General features: G+C 38.0%; 1 protein-coding gene across 1 annotated transcript in view; it reads right to left on the bottom strand.

Moving 5' to 3' along the window:
- LOC106878539 (uncharacterized) overlaps positions 1-21915 on the bottom strand; it is a 197662-nt gene that overhangs the window by 97412 nt on the left and 78335 nt on the right. The window contains exons 3-8 of the mRNA XM_089355785.1: positions 14322-14420; positions 9271-9384; positions 6677-6781; positions 5897-5995; positions 3351-3452; positions 639-839 (exon numbers count right to left, since the gene is read on the bottom strand). Coding sequence (XP_089211911.1) covers positions 639-839; positions 3351-3452; positions 5897-5995; positions 6677-6781; positions 9271-9384; positions 14322-14420 — 720 coding nt within the window. The remainder of the gene's footprint in view (positions 1-638; positions 840-3350; positions 3453-5896; positions 5996-6676; positions 6782-9270; positions 9385-14321; positions 14421-21915) is intronic.

Raw genomic sequence — 21915 nt, 5'->3', positions numbered from 1 at the left:
TATGCCATTCACACACCAAATATCCCATCCTCTCATCCAATGAACTATGCCCATGCCAGCTAATGATTACCCTCTCCTCGAAGCAATCAGTTTAACTAACCTCCTTCCCGTCATTTATCCAGCCAGCCAGCCAGCCAGCCAGCCAGCCAGCCAGCCAGCCAGCCAGCCATCGATTAATTGATTCAAATTCCCTCTCATGTTATCTTTTTTACTAACCACACACCTCCTCTCAGCACTTTTTCTCACCCATACATGCACTTAGCCACCCAGTTATTCAAACATCTGCACAACAAACCAATCGAAGCATCTCACTTAAACAGCCATCTAACTATCCAACCAGCCAGCCAGCCAGCCAACCAACCAAGCAACCAATCAACCAAGAAAGCAATCAAGCAACCAAACAAACAATCAAGCCACAAAAACACCAATAAACAAACAGATTAACCAAACCAACAACAAACCAACTGAGCAACTGGCCAACGAATTAACCAACCAGCCAGCCAGCCGGCCAAACAATCAGCTGTTAACCTAACCAATCAATAAACCGACTGACCACCAAACCAACAAGTCAACCAGCTTGCATTCCCTCCTTAATGTACCAACCAATTAATCGATAATTAATACATCATATGATCTACCTTGTTTGGCATGTTGAGAGGAACTCCTTTCTTCAAGAAGAACAAAACGGTGTTTTGGTGACCAGCATTGGCAGCGAAGTGCATGAGTGTGTTACCGTTTTTAGCTCGTGCCACAATGCTGGCTTTGAATTTCTCAATGAGTATATCCATTGCTTCAGTGTTGTCTCGTTCGGCGGCGATGTGAAGCGGAGTCTTGTCCAGCTACAAGCAAAGAAATACATGACATTACGTAAACATCTTCGACTCCGTATTTGATGGTATAAAAAACGAACGGCCATATAAGACGAACTCCAATTTCAGCAGCGCACATTCGGAGAAAGAAGCTTTTAGTGCTTTAAAGCTTATGGGAGGCTTAACTCTGCATATAGGACCTGGGGTAATTTTTGGGGAAATTTTTGTGGAAAAAGAAAAAAAACGTGTTATATATACCATTAAATACGGTAAGTGATATAATACTGCATTTAGACTGATACATTGCTATTCGCGCAAACTGTATCACCATAACACACATATAGACACAAGCATACACTCACTCACACACAGACACACACAGACACACACACACACACACACACACACACACACACACACGCACACACATTTACTGAGTTTACTTCGTCACACACTGCAGACGTGTATCGGCCTTAGGATATCATCAAGCAAATAATATTAACGTTTGATTGTATTATTCAAAGAGTGAAACATGATTGCAAGGCATATCGAAATTAATCAAATAAATTAATAAATATTATTTCCTAATATCCCGGCGGTTCTCTAATTTACAAACTAGTATGGTTTATAGTAATTTTTTAACGACGATGAATTATTTCCTTTTTGGTTTTGAATTACGTCTAGCCATCTCAATTATTTTATAATTTTCACATTACCACTTTGCGAAATCAGCCGCTATTTCCTATGGTAAATTCTATAAATACTGACAAGTGAAATTTCAGCTTTACCACTCTCAGTGGAATAAGCAGAACTGATGAGCATTCATTTTCATGCGGAATCGGCCAGTCTAATGTCGTCGCTTGCAGTAGGGAAGTTGTCACCCTTGTGAGTACATAGAACATGTGCTTTTGTGGCTAAAGAGTCTTTAACTTTTATTTCTGGCCATGCTGGTGCTTCCTGCACCCTTGGTCACTTTTTAGTGACGGTGAATAAGTTCCTTTTTGGTTTTAAATTGCGTCTAGTCACCTTAATTTTATATATATATATATATATATATATATATATATATATATATATATATATATATATATATGATATTTAGTATATCTTACATTGTCTCTGGTTCTCAAATTCATGCTACTGGCTACTGTAAGTTATTTCTCTTAGATTTCTTTGCTACACAGCCTGGATGTTATCTACTCCATTTCCTAAATTTGGATTTTTATTCTCAAACACAGCAACCCCAGTTCCTCACCGTGAACTATAAAATAACTCTTTTCAGCTCATCGAACTTCGATATGTAAAAGACTTGCAACCTTCTCTGTCAATAACTACAGTTGTTACTGAAAGTTGATTTTATACATTCTACGGATCGCCCGACGCTTACTAACTTCCTACACCTGGATCCGTGGATCTTACCTTTACATATTAATCTATCTATCTATCTATCTATCTATCTATCTATCTATCTATCTATCTATCTATATGTATGTATGTATTAGGAAGTTAAATGTTAAGCACTTTATTGTGAAACTAATGGTCACTCTATGACCAGCCGTAACATTTAACTTCCTAAAAATATACTATTGCTCGGATATATGCTCGGACGATATGTATGTATATATTGGGTTGTCCGGAAAGTTCGTGCCGATATTTAAAGGAAAGAAAAAGGTCAATAAATACTTGCCATTACATTTTTAATCAACCAAATACGAAGCATTTTGTTGCACAATGCGTCTCCATCTTTCCTTTAACTTGAAAACACCCTCTTTCCAGAATTGAGGTGGTTTCGTGGCAAATAAGTCGAAAGGTAAGCTACTATAAATCGGCACGAAATTTCCGGACAACCCGATATATATGTGTGTATGTGTGTGTGTGTTTGTGTATCCTCCTCTCATTCCTTAGTCCCTCCACCACACTTCCTCTCTCCTACCTCGTGAGCGGTGTCCAGTCAAAGCAGATCGTTCTTTTTCAACTTGCTGCTGACGCAGCCAGACACGTTTGTATTCAGTCTGTCAAAGATTTTTTTCCATTTCTTTGCGCTACCCGTATACGTATAATTATTCCTTCTGCTTATTGTACAGCCGTAAAGGCATTTTCTATTGTGTATAACCTTATTTTGTCCTGTCCTCGCACACATTCGTCAGCTTTTTCCTATAGCTCTACGCTCTGGCGCTCCCGTTAGATAACAGTGGTCTTGGTTTAAATAACGTGAAACCATCATAACTTCTCAGCTACCAACTGATGAGAAAGTCAGTTGCAAATGTTCCTTGTATCGTGTTTTTGTCTCCATTTTCTGTCCGTCATGTTTTTGCCCAGTTTTCGTCTATTTTCCCCTTCTCTGTCTAAGTTTATATATAATATAATATAATATAATATAACTTTGTATTTGTATATTTTAGCTTGTGTGTGAGTTATATCAAACGCTGATAATGTATTATAAATGACAGAACTAAAATTTCTGCGAAAAAAATAAACAAATAAAAAACAAAACAAAAGACTAAAAAAAAAGAAGCGAAAACGATCGGTGTTGACTGAAACCTTGTCCCCGATGTTAGGATCAGCACGTAGTTGCTGTAAGCATTTCAATACCACTTCGTCTCCATCATATGCTCCTAAGTGTAGAACAGTCTGAAGATTGCTCTGAAATCAAAGGAAATATTGTTTAAAAATACAATCGATAGGATAACATTCGTAAGCTTACACTAAGCATTGAGTAAACAGAACACAGGATATTTGAGGAACTGTATATTTAAAGCTTGTGTATTTGAGGTATTGGTTATGTAACTGTCTTTATTGATTTGATTTGGAGGAAAGCGTATGAAGAAGGTAGCGGAGAGACTGCAAGGAAGTCCTTCTGCGATCAATGAGATTGGGTTGGTTAATTACCCGTGAACAGAGACCTCGAAATTCGAATTCAGGTGCGTCTCACGATGGAATACTGCTTTCAATATACATACATAATTATTACAATTAAAAGGGTAAAGGATTATCAATTTATCAATAAATTAATAATTAATAATTTTTACCAAGCCCTTCGGTATGTAAGCACCATTATCGGTGTGGAACTTATTTAAAAGTTCTTATACATTTATAAACAAAATTAAGGGATCAGCAACAGGTTGCTTCACCACATACCGAAGTTCAGAAATAGCAGCTAAAAGATGCTGAAACTCCAACAGATAGCAGTTACCCGCAACTCACATAGGCAAAACAAGAAGAAAAATAACGAACTAAACTAGCCATAGTTAATCATAGTTAATAGTCATAGTTTTGTGTACATACATACATATGTGTTTTTATATTATTAATAAATTCATAAACTTATCAATAATATACTCAGGAAATCAATATTTAATATTTCGAAAGACATACATCCAATATGACGCGGCAACATAATAAATTTAAAATTTAAAATATAAATATACGAAATATAAATATCAATATGTATAAAAATCTGAATGTAGATAAATATACGTGTGAATATAGATGCGTATAAAAATTTATGCGTAACTAAGCATGAATATTGTAAAGTCTAAAATATAAAATATAAAAGAACCTAAAATTTAAAGAGTTAAATATCTTACGATCGTTTCGCGGATATTACTATAATCACAAAGTGATCCAAAGATCAGCTTATCAGTAATTCCGCTCTTAAAAGAATGCCTTCCATCTCATTCTTTTGATTAGGTCATTTGTTTTCTGTAGTAATAATAATAGATAAGTGTCATTAGATGGAATTGGTATATCTTTCAATGAAATCCCTAAATATTGTTTTTCCATGTTGAATAAGTTCAGTATTAAGTGCTCGTTATATATGGAGCCAAGCATAACTTTTATAAGTAATATTCTAAAAGATGTATGTCTTTCGAAATATTAAATATTGATTTCCTGAGTATATTATTGATAAGTTTATGAATTTATTAATAATATAAAAACACATATATACACATTTATTTGCTCAAAATAATTGAGCACTCAATATAAGTTCAGTTATATATTCTTTTAGAATATTACTTATAAAAGTTATACATGCATACATATGCATATATCCAAATATATATGTACATACCTACATCTATATGTATACATACATGCATATATGGGTACAGGATATCACAAAAAACGTTAAACACAATGAGAAAAGAAAACACAAAGACCCCCTTCATATAGGACCCCCTTCAGTCATGAATGACCATGGGATTGCACCTGGAAAGTTCCACTCCAATCAGGTTGTTTGTGGAAGACCAGCAGTCGCCCATGCATACCAGCCTACCCTCTCTACGTCACTGATGTTAACCACGAGAAAGGCAAAGGCCGGCCGATACAGCTTGGCACCAGTGATGTCGCAACTCATTTCTACAGCTGAGTAGAACTGGAGCAACGTAAAATGAAGTGTCTTGTTCAAGAATACAGCACGCAGCCCGTTCCGGGAATAGAAAACTCACAATCGTAAGCTCGACGTTCTAACCACTGAGCCATTCGCCTTCACACACACACACACACACACACACACACACACACACACACACACACACACACACACACACACACACACACACACACACACACACACACACACACACACACACACACACATTTATATACTGATATCATTTACAACATCTCTTAAAATATCACCTGACTCATTTGTATATCTTCACCAGTGAATATCCTTTGACAAGCAATGACTATTGCAGGTGACCACTACGTATTTCGGACACTGAATATTAGGGTCTCCTAGCGGCATTTTATATCAACAAAAATCATATTCAATGTTGTTAGACAGGGGAAGACCAATAAAGGGCAAAAATCAATACAATGAAGTTTATTAACCTGGCCCCTAAAAAACCCAAACCCCGAAGACTTATAGTGTGCCATGATGAGAATAAGAATTCAAGCAACAGTAGCAACAACAACGACAGTAACAAGGCGATGACAACAAGGACGACGACGGCCACCACATGGACGATAGCAACAACATCAACAATAACAACAAAAACAACAGCAACAACAACGATACTGTTTTACTATGTCTTATTTCAATAAAACTTTATTTTTAGTTTTTGAGGTAGACAAAAACTCACATTCTGAATATTCACAGGAGTTCCGGATTCGACCAACAACCGCAAAATTTCAATGTTTTTCTTCCGGCAAGCGATATGTAACGCCGTATCACCAATTGTCTGAGTCAAAAGAGAGAGATAAAAAAGATGGTGGAACAATATAGTACATGCAGCTTCTTTTATCACTGACTCGTTCATCACTGATCCAGGATAACACGGTACTCGCAATTGTGAACCACGTTACGTTTATCACGGTTTGATCTGTGACAATACGGGCCGGCGATTAGTCGAGGTTTTGCTTGTATAGCAAAAATGCGCATCAGTGACTAACCACAATGCTTAACTACCCAGAATTCACTGACCATCGTTTGAGTTTATTTGCATCACCGTGGTGCAAGGTTTCTTTTTTTTTTTATATATATGAATTTTCGCACTCGTGTCCACCGACATGGGACCAATGTTAGCTTGGGAAGTTAAGTAGTTGTGGTTGATGAAAAAAGGCAGTGGTAGTATCAATAATTGTCGGAGCCCTGGAAACGGTGAGCAAGAATCTCGAGAAGTACGAGGAACAAATAGGGGCTGCAATAAGGGTGGAGCACTTGCAGAAAACACCACTGCTTGGAACCATTCGAATACTCCGGAAGGTGCTCGGAAAATAAGAGGTGTTACCTTAGTTCACTGGTAGTGAACAGCTGACACCGTAGTACATCTCCAGCGTTAGAAGCTGTGCAAAGGCAATAATAATAATAATAATAATAATAATAATAATAATAATAATAATAATAATAATAATAATAATACCTTAGTTTTTATGTATAGTTGCTGTTTATTCCCAACTCGAATGAGTTCCTTGCATGCGGCTACATTATCAGATAGGACAGCTAACATCAAAGCTGTGTGGGAATCCTGCATTGAAAGAACATGTTGGAAAGCGGAGCTGCGAAAAGCATCAATCATAGATATCATAGAATAAGAAATGCGAAGACGGATGGACTTCTATGTGGTCGTTGGGCCTTCCAGAAATAAGAAACAACCGCCAAATCTTTAAATAACACCCGCGTTTTAAAAAGGGCTACATTGGGTAATGCAGTTCGATACACACAGACACACACACACACACACACACACACACACACACACACATACACACATAGATGTGTGTGTGTATAAGCTCCATTCGACCCATGCAGGAATGGGAGGGTGGATGTTAAAACAGTGATGATGATGTCTGTTGCTATAAATACCCTCGTGCTCCAGAGGTGTAAATACCAATGCAAGCTGATTACAAGTTTTTATCCTCTTCTTAACCGTTGCGAGTTAAAAAAAAAATATTGTCGGGTAATTTCTTAGACTAGCCTTGAAGTCGCCTTTCAGGGGGCATTCAGGCTGGCTCCTGCGGAGGGCACCTTTGAGGCCTTCGGGCTGCATCGCGGCCCCTCTACCCTTGTGTAATGAAACTTATTTCTGCAAATGTGATCAGCACTGATACTGGTCATAGTTTAATCATTAAGCGTAGGAGAGAAATAAATGCAGTAAAAAGGAGCGGAGTGTTAGTGGGGCCCCATTTAAGCGGCCTTGAGAAATTGAACCTCCTTACGATACTCCCTAGGGGTTTATGGTATGAAATTCATTGTCATTGCTCCGATTTGGTCGCCAATGCCATGTATTTAGCTTAAAATGCAGTAAAAATAGGAGTCAGTAGGGCCTTAAAATAATAGACCTCCTTAGGACATTCCTTGGGATAAGGCGAGTTGCTGGTTTGAGTTTCGTTGTCCTTGCACCAACGGTCTAAGAGAAGTTAACGAACATAAAAACGAAACAGAGAAACATCACTCAAATTTGTATTAAGATTAGCAGAAATTGCTTCAGGGTTGAGTCAAGGATCTAGAATGTTGACAAATTGCTTGGCCTGAAACCCTAGGCCCTTCAGTATTTACTCCTCAAACTATCACAGCTAATAGCAATAACATAAAATGCATATACTCTGCGTCATGTACTGAATTCTCTTTTTCTTGTTTGTAATAACAAATGCATTTATGTACGTATGTGTGTGTGTGTGTGTGTGTGTGTGTGTGTGTGTGTGTGTGTGTGTGTAAAGCGGCATGGGTAAGATCTGTATTTCTATTAATAGAGCTTCGCCTGTTCTCAAGCAAAATCATATTTCCCCATGATAAGACATGTTTTCCACGAAAGAAAAGTCCTGCTGGGCTGGACGTATCATTGGCTTCACAGACAACACATCAGGCGGCGAGCTGGCCGAGTGGTTAGCACACCGGGCGAAATGCTTAGCAGTATTTCGTCTGCCGTTACGTTCTGAGTTCAAAGTCCGTCGAGGTCGACTTTGCCTTTCATCCTTTCGGGGTCGATAAATTAAGTACCAGTTACGCACTGGAGTCGATATAATCGACTTAGTCCCTTTGTCTGTTCTTGTTTGTCTCCTCTATGTTTAGCCCCTCGTGAGCAATAAAGAAATAAGACAACAGATGAACTCATGCAATTGCGAGTGGTACCCAAGAGATCAGAATAGGCCACTTGGAAGGTCTTTATAAATGATGGGAAGACAATTTTAGTTAAGTAATTGGGGGCACACACTAGACTGAAACTTCTTCCACAAAGGTTAGCGAAGTTCTGATAAAGCATTTAGTTGAACAAACCAATACCAGTACTTATTTTTCTAAGTCTGGTATTTACTCTATCGATTTCTTTTGCCGAGTCGCGAAGTTTCAGGGATGTAAACAAATCAACACGGGTTGTCAAGCAGTAAAGGGATACACAAACTGAAAGACACACACAGTTAAACACACACACACACACACACACGCACACAAATACACACACACACACACACACACACACACACACACACACACACACAAACACACATGTATATATCGGTCTCTTTTGCCGAACCGCAAAGTTACGGGGACGTAAACACACCAACATCGATTGTCAAGCAATGGCGGAGGGACAAACACAGACACACGAATCCACTCACATGACTTTGGTAGGCCCGAGGCTATGGCAGAAGACACTTGCCATAGGTGCCACACAGTGGGACTGAACCCCGAACCATGTGAAGTGCATAAAATAGATATCACTTAATCAACGATGTTCAATCAAAAGCCCAAACATGCAAATTAGGCTACTCACAACGGTGCTAACCTAATTTATGATTACCACACACGCACACACACATGACAAATGAGGATAAATATAGGATAAAGTCCACAACACTGAAAGAATAGTAAAACGTTCATGCGAATGAAGCAATGTTAAACAGGATGGACGAAGCAACCGATAGGATTATGATAATTACGTTTATGATGAGGAGGAAAAAAATATTAACAACGACGGAAAAGGAGACAGAGAAGAAGCGTTGACGTTGTTTATCGAACCTGATTGGTATTTAAAGTCGTGTCAGCACCGACGGATTTTAATAGGCAGGTAATGATACCTATCGTTGGGTTAGGTTTTGAACTTGCCCAGTGCAGCGGTATGTTCTTCTTGGGCTGCAAAAAGAAGAAAAAGAAAACGAGATAAAGATGCTTGAAAAACAGAGTGAAGTGTCTTGTATTTCATATATAAGTTCTATTACTTATAGAGTGATACGTACGTTGAAAACATAAGCAATATGGAGCTATGGCAAAGAACAAATCAAGTTCCGATTAGAGAGCAAATATTTAAGAAAAAGTGGAAGTGGATTGGTAGCACAACTAGAAAGGACACACCAAATGCAGCGAAAAGCGCTTTACAGTGGAATCCGGATGGATATAGAAAGAGGGGTAGACCTAAGAACTTGTGGCGTAGATCAACACAAAAAGAACTAGAGAAAGGGGGACATTCATGGCAGAGTATAAGAACAGAAGCGAAAAATTATGCGACATGGAATGCAATTATAAGTGGCTTATACTCCGCGTTGGAGAGTTAAAGGCTTGTTACTTACATACGTTGAGCTGCGCAAAGTAAGTATTTGACGAAAACATACGTATATTTTTTACTAAAGTAGATTCAGAAAACATTTATGCAAATATAAACAAGTGAGGAAAATTGTATTTTGAAAAGCAAAGGAGCAATCATAATAGTTGTTAATAATTATGCTTATAGTACTAATTAATAGTTAATCATAATATAGTGCCCAACAATTAATTTCAATTATTTACTTACTGACATGTCATAAAGTCCAACTACCTATTGCCCGTAATGGGATAGACCAAGGTCCAGCGTTCGATATAATTGGTCAGTTGAATTTAAAAACAGAGGTCAAGCTATTAAGACCGTTAGAAGAGTAGATGAAAATAAAAAAATAAAATAAATAAAAGTATGGAAAATTATTAAGAACAATTATGATTACTTCAAAACGTTATGGCACTCTCACTCCCTCTTTCTCTAAACCTATTGGCGTATCCCGTTATTGTAAATTTTTTTTATTACTTATCCACCCTGTTACCCCCATAGATAAATTAACCCACCAATTACTATTTTAAGTTTAGTCATTTACTCAAAGTCCGAAAGCGACACATAAACAAACGGGTATGATTTAAACATATTCAGCCTTTCATCTTCTTCTCGAGGCTCTTCTTTTCTTTTATGTATTTTTCTTCACTCTGATGAAGCTCCGTGTTCCAGATCGGATGTATTACCAAATATAATGAGCATTATTTTAAGAATTTTCAATGGCAATACCGTATACCATTGGAAGCAGAAACAGCTGTTAGATGGGATACAGTCTATTTGTATTGAATTAAAAAATAATAATTGATGTAAGTCAGTTGTTGTTGATCAATATTTCTCCATTTTCTGTTTACTTTAAATTTCATTCCTGATAAACTCATGTCTATCTTTGTCATTTCCTGTAACCTATGAGCATGATATGCTTATATGTATGTCCAGGGTTAACATAGGTAATTATACCGGTAGTATAACGGATACTTTTATCCCTTAGACGGTTATTCCATCGTCTAACTCTACTAGCCTATATATATATATATATATATATATATATATATATATATATATACAGAGAGAGAGAGAAAGAGTTTCAAGCGTGTATCTAGTCTTCAGCCATTGAGGTCTGAAAACTAGCCACACGCCTGAAACTCAGAGTACCAAGGAGTCTGATCTATACATGTAACTCCCAATAAATGTTTTGAGTGCCCTTCTTTCGTTTATTTACTCACACGCGCATATATATATATATATATATATATATATATATATGTATATATATATATATATGTGTGTGTGTGTGTGTGTGTGTGTGTGTGTGTGTGTGTGTGTGTGTGTGTGTGTGTGTGTATATTCATACACGCGCGCACACACAGACTTATATAAATTAAGAGAGAGAGAAAGAGAGGGGGAAGCAGACATATTCTTTTACTCTCTCTTACTTGTTTCAATCATTTGACTGCGGCCATACTGGAGCACAGCATTTAGTCGAACAAATCGACCCCATGATTTATTCTTTGTAAGCCTAGTACTTATTCTATCGGTATTTTTTGCCGAACCGCTAAGTTACGGGGACATAAACACACTAGCATCGGCGTGGGGTGGGGGACAAACACAGTTTCTGTCTACCAAATCCACTCACAAGGCTTTGGTCAGCCCAAGGCTATAGTAGAAGATACTTGCTCAAGGTGCTACGCAGTGGGACTGAACCAGGAACTATTTGATTGGGAAGCAAGCTTCTTACAACACAGTCACGGCTGTGCCTATATGTATATATAGTTATATAAATACAAAGGATTATAGTAATAGAGAAACTGTACTATAGGATATGGTGGATTTGCATTAGTATGCTTTGCAATTAAGCGAAAATGCACTCAGTATTGTTAAGTACAGTAGAATGATGTTGTTTATTTAAAGGTGAGGCTGTGTGGGTCGTTGGTCGAGGTTTCTCGTATCCGGTCCTCAGACGATTTATGAAGCAGAGATTAATGGTTACAAACTTTGACAAGGTTTATTGGTCAAACGTATTGGTAGTTAATAATGTGTGGGCAAAGGAAAGAGAAGAGAGGAATAAAGGAATTTTTAAAAATAAAAATACAAAAAATAGAGAGCTGTAAAGAAAAAGGAGACAATAAACTGAGAAGTGGAACGAAGGCAGAAAAAGCAGAAGTAAAACGGAAGAAGACGTAGGTGGGGGGCCGAGAGAAGGAAACGTAGAAGATTAATAAGAAGGAAAAGAAGAATTAGAAAGGAAAGAAGAATGACAAGCGCCATGCTCATCATCATCATCATCATTCTCATGGCTGGTAGTAACGGGGGAAGGAGAAAAGAGGAAGAAGGAGGAGGAGGAGGAGAAGAAGAAAACGAAGATTATAATGACGAGAGAGAAAGAGATGGATAGGAGGAGGAGAAAGAGAGTGAGGAGAAAGAAGACAAAATGGAGGAGAAATGAATAAAGAAAAAAGTAGAAAAATGTGGAAAAAATCCCAAGGAAGTGGTGCTACAAATGTTTAGACATTTCGGTAGATTTGAATTAAGAGGCATTTGTGTGCAGTGCAAAATTTATATGGTTTGATGGCTCAATTGACCTGTGGCTGAACAAGAAAAACATAAGTGAGGGATGATATGAAGGAGTCAAGAAGGCATCGTATGTCTTACACTATCTTTTTGTTTTGATGAATAGATTTATAAGAAAAGAAGAAATTGGTGGATTTATATGAAAAGAGAGACAGGAAAAGAAAAAGAAAATGAACGATGGGGGTCTATGTCGTGTCATACGAGGGCGAATGTTGTAAGTCTCGAAGCTTATAGCTGGCTTCTGTGTTTTCAAGGTTTAGAGGCTATTTTGATAGTATCTCTATGCACAAATACTGCAGTACACACACACACATGCACAAACTCACACACACGCACAAACACCTCCATATGCATGCATAGTCGTACAAATACAAAATACATAAAAAACATAAAAATGCATATATACAAAAACGTATCAGTTTACATCTGTATGAGTAGGAGTGTGTGTGTGTGTGTGTGTATGTATGTGTGTATGTGTGTATGTGTGTATGTATGTGTGTGTGTAACATGTGTGTATGTATGTGTGTGTAACGTGTGTATATGTGTGTGTGTGTGTAGCATGTAATTCAATCTGTAAGTATATATATATGTGTGTGTATATATGTTGGCATGTCTATCTCTGCGTGTATGTATGTATGTATGTATGACTATATGTCATGCCTGGTCGCTCTCGAGCGCTACTAGTAACATGTAATTCAATCTGTTGCATAGTCGGGTCGTCGGCAACTAAACCTGTATCACCGCCAAGCCTGCTTGGATAGTAGCATACTTTTTGCACACCAAACGGGATGAAAGACAAGACCCGTAAAAGGGTGGATGAACTCAGGCGAGTCCACAACCATCCAACTAAAATCACTGGGAGTGATTAGTGCCTAGTTGTTCTCACAGCATCCTTCGTGGAGAGGGACACTCTGGTGTAAATCTTGCGGTTTTACATGATTTACTGTTCATCTTGCTCCGGCCTGTCACTGGGTACTAACCGCAGAGACTCCGAATGTGACGCTCGTGTCGCACAAGCGCTCATCATATGAGCCAATGATGTACAGATGTCTCTTCATTGTGACCTCATTAGTGATTCCATTAACCGAAAGACCTGTGACAATGGAAGAGTCGTGATGTACTCTCTCTCTCTTTTACTCTTTTACTTGTTTCAGTCATTTGACTGTGGCCATGCTGGAGCACCGCCTTTAGTCGAGCAAATCGACCCCAGGACTTATTCTTTGGAAGCCTAGAACTTATTCTATCGGTCTCTTTTGCCGAATCGCTAAGTTACGGGGACGTAAACACACCAGCATCGGTTGTCAAGTGATGTTGGGGGGACAAACACAGACACACACACACACACACACACACACACACACACACACATACATATATATATATATATATATATATATACGACGGTCTTCTTTCAGTTTCCGTCTACCAAATCCACTCAGAAGGCTTTGGTCGGCCCGAGGCTATAGTAGAAGACACTTGCCCAAGGTGCCACGCAGTGGGACTGAACCCGGAACCATGTGGTTGGTAAGCAAGCTACTTACCACACAGCCACTCCAACGCCTATATGTGTAGGCTGAATTTGCTGAAAATGCAGTTATTGAAATTTGCATTGGGGCTGCATAGTCACCTGGGATGTCATGGACAGAGTGTCAGAAATTCCATTGACAACGAGGAAGCAAAAGAGGCGGCAATCGTTTAGAAAGATTTGCACGATTGTATGATTGAATACAGGTATGCCTGATCGGGGTATAATCCGGGTATAATCAAGCGTGGATAGCTTCGTATATGAAAGCATGACGAAATCAATCAAGAATGTTTGTTTAAAATATTGGCTTCATATTCTTAAAGTGTATAATTTCTATTCTGCATAAGCTGCAGCGCAGAATTGATTTCATAAATAAAATCTGTTTTAAAGGGTACTTACACCTCCAGCTATTAAGGCATCTGCTTTCTTGGACACAAGAAGTTTCACCACATCGTCTTTCGATGAGACAGCTGCCATTGCCAGAGCTGTTCGTCCATCCTGAAATAGAAGACATAGTAAAGAACATTATTATTATTATTGTTATTATTATTATTATTATTATTATTATTATTATTATTATTATTATTATTATTATTATTTTTATTATTACCATTATTATTTATTTATTGATTTTTTCTTCTTTCTTCAAATTTTCTTCCATTTCTCGCCGAGTGTTTTCCGTACACCTAGGGCAGAGAAACTCGCTGTAAGCATTCCCAGTTTACACACGCAAATTCACAGGTATTATTATTATTATTATTATTATTATTGCTATTATTATTATTATTATTATTATTATTATTATTATTATTATTATTATTATGTTGTTTTTTTTCTTCTTTCTTCAAATTTTCTTCCATTTCTCGCCGATTGTTTTCCGTACACCTGGGGCAGAGAAGCTCATTGTATGCATTCCCAGTTTACACACGCAAATTCACAGGTAAAATATGTATTAAAAAAAAAAAAAAAAAAAAATTCATGAATGGATGTTGTTTTCACAGCGATAATGCTCTTCTCAGTACATGAGTCGTTCCAGTTAACATGATTTTTTGCACTTCCTGTAGGGATGGTAAGCCTGGTATCATTTTCAAATAGGTTCCAGTACCTTTTTTTTTTTATCATTCCTAGAGATCCTACAATCACTGGTATGGTAGTCGCCTTGAGGTGCCACATTTTTTCAATTTCTATTTGCAAGTCTTTATATTTACTGATCTTGTCAAATTCTTTCGCTGCTATATTATGATCAGAGGGAATACTCATGTCAATTAATAAACACGTCTTCTTCGTCTGGTCTTTTATAATAATATCCGGTTTAGCCTTTTAAATTTTGTCGGTATGTACGGCGAAGTCCCAGAGAATCAACACATTTTCTCCCTTAGTCACAGCTTCAGGATGGGGTTTATACCATTTGTCAGCGGTTTTGATTTTATAGTGCCTTTATTATTATTATTATTATTATTATTATTATTATTATTATTATTATTATTATTATTATTATTATTATTTGCCTTTTATCCTTTCGGGTTTAATAAAATAAGTATATCATTTGAGCACGGGAGGGGGGATGTATTCGACTTACCCCACTAAAATTCCTGGCCTTCCGTCAAAATTTGAAAGAATTATTACTATAATAATAATGATAACAACAGTAATAATAATAGATGCCATAGGAATGATAGCAACTGCCCATATCCTACGTAAAATGCTGTCTTTGTAATCTCAGATTTTAAAACAAACTCATAATTTTCTTGATTTCTTAAGCATTCTCTAGAACAATACTATCTACAAAACCAAATATACGACACCCTAGGCATAACACCAACATGAACTTCTAACTTGTTGTCTCTTGAGGTCTCCGAGTGAGACTTGGAGCCAACTTGTACAAATGCAAAGCAAAAGTCAAACATAGAATAATAATAATAGTAATAATATAATAATAATAATAATAACAACAACAACATCAACAACAATAACAACAGTAATTGTTGTTGTTGATGTTGTTGTTGTTGTTGCTGCTCTCATTGCTGTTGTTGTTAGGGCGGCAGAAATGTTAGCACGCCGGACGAAATGCTTAGCGGTATTTCGTCTGCCGCTATGTTCTGAGTTCAAATTCCACCGATGTCGACTTTGCCTTTCATCCTTTCGGGGTCGATTAAATAAGTACCAGTTACGCACTGAGGTCGATATAATCGACTTAATCCGTTTGTCTATCCTTGTTTTTCCCCTCTGTGTGTAGCCCCTTGTAGGCAGTAAAGAAATAAGAAATAAGAAACGTTAGCATGCCGGACAAAATGCTTAGTGGTTTTTCGTCCGTCTCTACGTTAAGACATCAAATTCTACCGACGTCGACTTTGTCTTTCGTCCTTCGGGGTCAATAAAATCAGTACTTGTTGAGCACTGGGGGGGGGGGGGTCGATGCAGTAGATTACCCCCTTCCCCATATTTCAGCATTGTGTCTAATGTAGAAAGGGTAGTTGCTGTTGTTTTTGTTTTTATGGTTTACTCTGCTACCCAACAAATCGCTCCTACTGGAATTCACCGATGAGAAAATGTATTCAATGACCAACATTACTCTTTCATTCTTTTACTTGTTTCAGTCATTTGACCGCGGCCATGCTGGAGCACCGCCTTTAGTCGAGCAAATCGACCCCAGGACTTATTCCTTGGAAGCCTAGTATTTATTCTATTGGTCTTTTCTGCCGAACCTCTAAGTTACGGGGACGTAAACACACCAGCATCAGTTGTCAAGCGATGTTGGGGGTGGGGGATAAACAGACACACAAACACACACACACATATATACATATACATATCTACGACGGGCTTCTTTCAGTTTCCGTCTACCAAATCCACTCACAGGGCTTTGGTCGGCCCGAGGCTATAGTAGAAGACACTTGCCCAAAGTGCCACGTAGTGGGACTGAACCCGGAACCATGTGGTTGGTGAGCAAGCTACTTACCACACAGCCACTAACATTGACAAGTTTTTCTTTAAGCTATCGTATCGATGGCTACATAATCATGGCTGTAAATATCCTCTTTCCCTTTTAAGGTGGTTGAGTGTGTTTTGGAAGAGATTTTAAACTCTTTCTTGAAAGTCAAGTAGCAACCCAGAATAAAGGTTCTCAATTATTTATTTTTGTTTCTTTTTTTTTTTGACCTTTGGATTACTATCTCATTCTATGGCTCCTTGAGCCATTCAGTATTTAAAAGAGAGTTATACAGATACTTCTTTCAAAATTCCTGTTTTTCACCCATCCGCTTGTGTAGGTTCGCAAGAGAACTCATCGAGCGAACATGTTTCAGTGGCTGGAAACATATTAAACTATGTTAAATGTTAGAGAAATAAGCGTAGTTGTCTCCTGCAATTAATACGGCCAAGCCAAAATCTTTTCACGGACCCGTAAAATACTCCTATATACATCTAATTTACTATTTTGCATGCGTGGATTCCGCAAAATCTTACACGTATCCCCAGGGGTCATATGGAACCCAGTTGAGAACCAGGGTCTCATAGACTCCCTCTTTCACTCGTTGTCGTTGTCGTCACTTTTGCTGTCGTTGCTTAACTCCAAGTCATTTCTCATTGACAAATCTATAATGGAAGGTGTTACAACCGTGACTATCTTGTCTTCTTAAATTTATCTAGGACTACATCATTTATTGTTGTAGGGAACTAGTAATAATGGTACACCCCACCCACGTGACGAATGGAATAACTTAGTCACTATCAGTAAAGAGAGTACGTAGTAGGCGGTCAGAGATAGTCGTGTCTTTACTGGTTTTACTAAGTATGCTGTACACCGAAGAAGGCGTTATAACAATCCAACATTTCAGGGAATATAACAGCGGCGACGAGGATTTGAACAGCTCACGAGGAATTAGCAACTCACGAGGAGTTAACAAACTCACAAAAGATTTTGCTGAGCGAATTTTATGGAAAAAAAAAAATCGTAAAATTATGGAAAATTTGTTGGCCGGTTTGCTCGAGTTGCAAAAACAGCATCAACAGCAGCAGCAGCAGCAGATAGACCTGCAACAGCAACAACAAATAATATTACAGCAACAAATGCTGCAATTATTGAAGTCGTCAGGAAAGTCATAAAAAGTGTTCTCGACAGACTGAGTGGCGAACTCCATAACAGAGTTCAAATACGAACCTGACGAAGGAGTTACCTTCCAAGCATACTACAGAAGACATTAGCAAATCTCCGATAAAGGATTTAAAGATTGGGACCACGAGATGTAAACGCGCTTAACCTTGAGAAAACTGGCGACAACAGAACATGGACGATACAGCAATTATGCACTCTCAAGAAAACCAATAACTTTAATGACACAATAGATATATTGTGTTAAAATTTTCAGTGAAAAAAGCTCATTGTTCAACACACGTTGGAAGTGTCTGAACATAGAGAAAAACAACAACGAGGACTACACCACATATGCTGGTAGAGTAAACAAGGAAAGCGAGAAGTTTGAACTGGACGAATTAACGCCAGATATGTTCAAATGCCTGATTTTTACACGGGAGAAAAAGTAAACATTGTCCAAAAGTAGATGTTCCGTGGTCGAGACTGCACATTGATTTCGCTGGTCCGTTAAACGGTTCATACTACTTAGTAGTGGAAGTTGATAGTTTTTCGAAATGGCCTGAAATTTGCAAGTGTAAAAAACCAACCTCTTCAACTGTGATAAATATTTTACACGAATTGTTTGCAAGATTTGGCATCCCAGACAAGATAATGTCAGACAATGGAACGCAATTTGTGTCTAGCGAATTAATAAAATTTTGTGAAACGTTTGCGGTAGAACATATACCTACGGTGCCATACCATCCCAGATCTAATGGACAGGCAGAACGCTTTGTCTATACCTTCAAAAGAGCCCTAAGAAAATCGAATAAGGAAGTCACGACTGAGGTAGCTCTACAACAATTCTTAAGAGTGTATCGTGTGACATCAAATCCGAATACACCAGCGGGTAGCTCACAAGTAGAGCTGATGTTTGCAAGGAATGTAAAATAAGTTTTTGCTAGGGAAGACATAGCAAGATTCTTTAAAGTTGGTGAAAAGGTGTATATGACAGCATATAAGAATGGAAAGCAGAGTTGAGAAGATGGCGTAATTACCAAATGCATAAGTAAAGTGATGTATTGGGTAAGAAGCAGAAAACGCATACAAAAGAGATACAGGAACCAACTGAAAAAAAGATTCGTGGAAAATGAACCAAAGAAGTTGGAGAAACCGACAGAATGGTTGTATGATACGTTCCAAGTACCAACATCAGTGCAGGTGATTGAATCCAGGTGTACAAGTGAGAGAAAAAGAAAACAAAGTTCCTGAAAATAGAGCCAAGGGAAGAAAGTATCAATTGTACCAAAAAAAAACCCAAAAAACCTCAAAAAAGAGAGGTGGGGGAATAAAAGATTATTGCTGAATAAAACGACACTTCCTAAGAAAAACTTAAAAGGGGAGATGTTGTAGGGAATTATTAATTATGGTACACTCCTCCTACGTGACGAATGGAATAACCTAGTCACTATAAATAAAGAGAGTACGATAGTAGGCGGTCAGAGATAGTTGAGTCTTTACTGGTTTTACTAAGTATACTGTATACCAAAGCGGGCGTTATGACAATCCAACATTTTTAAGGATCTAATATTTATGTATCGTGTTTTTTTAAGGTGGGAGAATGATATTTTAGTGAGATTTGACTGGTATTTCTTGCAGTCCAAAAGATTGTCATGTCTAGAAGAGCAAGGGCCATCGTAGTAGTAGTAGTAGTAATAATAGCAGGAAATAACACAGGGAGACTCAGTTACTTAATAAGTAATGATTTAATGATTTAATTAAGTAATTGTCATGTCAAAGCCAATAAATAAATAAATACTAAAGTAGAAAAAATATTTACAAAGCAAAAATATTTTGAATTTGATTTTTTACCGGATGGATTCAGACAGGGGTTGCTGCCATTCATGGACGTAATAAATAAATTAAATACAATAAAATAAATAGCAGTGCCATCTGGTGACCGAGTGCAGCAATGAATGAATCTACTCAAAATACATTGATCAGCAAACACTATTGATATCAATTATTATGTTCGAAGGATTCTTCTAAGTGCTGCATAAACAACACTTTGTAATTTCTTCATTGGTCATGAATCAACGTTGAGGAATAGCAGTACAGCAGCATAAGGGTGTAGAAGGATAGTTGTATGGCGATATACCGGTATGAATAGCATAGCAGTATAGTACGAATGGCAAAATAACAGTGCAGCAGATTAGATGCATAGTGGTACTGAGCATAAGAGGTCAGGTGACCGGCTGATCTGAATATCTCTTAGAAAATCGAAGACAAAAGCTTCGAAACATTCAGGTTCTACACCCAGATTATAAATTCACATTTTTACCAATGATAACAGGTGCACTTGATTTTGTTAATAAATGCTCAAGTAACGATCTCGAAAAGTGAGGCTTTCCAGAAAAAGAAATCAACCAGCTAACACGTACTTTGCAAATACAATCTGTAGAAATACATGATACTATTCTCAACCTCAACATGACATTGCTTTTGTTATCTACATTCTAATGATGAAATTTAGTATCTTTGTTAATGTGTGTGTGTGTGTGTGTGTGTGTGTGTGTGTGAGTGTGAACAAAAATATGCACACATACACACACATGTAATGGATGAGAAAAACAAGTAAAACAAGGTAGTCGATATAGAATGAAATGTTTCATTCCATATCGACTACCTCTGATGAGCGCAGGGTTACATAATCGTATTGTTACCTATCACTCTGTTGAATCCCTAGCGCGAAACTGATCGGTAAGATCGGCCGTAATAGATATATAACACTCTATACTTCCGATATGTGTGTGTGTATGTGTGCGTGTGTGTATGTGTGCGTGTGTGTATGTGTGCGTGTGTGTATGTGTGCGTGTGTGTATGTGTGTGTGTAAACGGTTCGTTGGTCTAGGGGTATAATTGTCGCTTAGGGTGCGAGAGGTCCCGGACTTAAGGCAGTGCCCCAGCATGGTCGCAGTCTAATTACTGAAGCTAGAAAAAAATGTAAAAAATAAGATATATATGTATATAAACATACTTATACACACACGCGAGCGTGCACATACACGTGTGTATGTGTGAGTGTGTGCCTGTGTGTGCCTGTGTTGACGTTTACATTGCTTAAAAACCGGTGTTGTTGCTTAGTTCCCGTACATTAGCGGTTCGATAAATAGAATTAATAAAATAATGCCAGACTTAAATAAATAATGGAGTCGATATGATCGACAAAGTGTTTAAAGGCGGTGCTCTAGCATGGCCGCAGCCCTATGTCTGAAACCAATAAGCAAATAAAAGAATATAAGATTGTATATGTGTATGTGTATATAGGTGTGTGTAAATGTGTATACATTCATGTATAATTTAAGAGATCGATCCGTATCAATTGACAACTGCTGAATGAATGGTTTAGTTCATTTAAATTTAACCACTGTGATTGGGCTATGGAATGAAGTAGAGGGTGTTTGTGTGTGTGCGTGAGAGAGAGAGAGGAGAGAGAGAGAGAGAGAGAGAGAGAGAGAGAGAGAGAGAGAGAGAAAAGGAGACAGACAGAGCGATGGCGAGAGAGAGGAAGAGAGGCAGACAGAGAGATGGCGAGAGAGAGGAAGAAAGCGAGATGGGAAGAGAGAGAGAGAGAGAGAGAGAGAGAGGAAGAGAGTCGGACAGAGAGATAGGGAGAGAAAGAGAGAAAAGGAGGCAGACTGAGCGATGGGGAGAGAGAAAGAGAGACAGGCAGAGAGATTAGGAGAGAGAGGAAGAGAGGCAAACAGAGAGATGGGAGAGAGAGAGAGAGAGAGAGAAAGAGAGAAAGAGACCGATACATGGTGCTATGGATCCTCATTCAGCACAATAATTATTCTTGAAATTGTTGGCCGACATTTGATAGTTTAATTTTTACGTCTGAGCCTCCGTTTCATAGGTAGG

The sequence above is a fragment of the Octopus bimaculoides genome, chromosome 7 (genome assembly GCF_046866305.1).
Source record: "Octopus bimaculoides isolate indiv1 chromosome 7, ASM4686630v1, whole genome shotgun sequence".
Taxonomy (NCBI): Eukaryota; Metazoa; Mollusca; class Cephalopoda; order Octopoda; family Octopodidae; genus Octopus; species Octopus bimaculoides.
The sequence above is the reverse complement of the archived record's forward strand: the minus strand, read 5'-3'. Positions and strand labels throughout refer to the sequence as shown.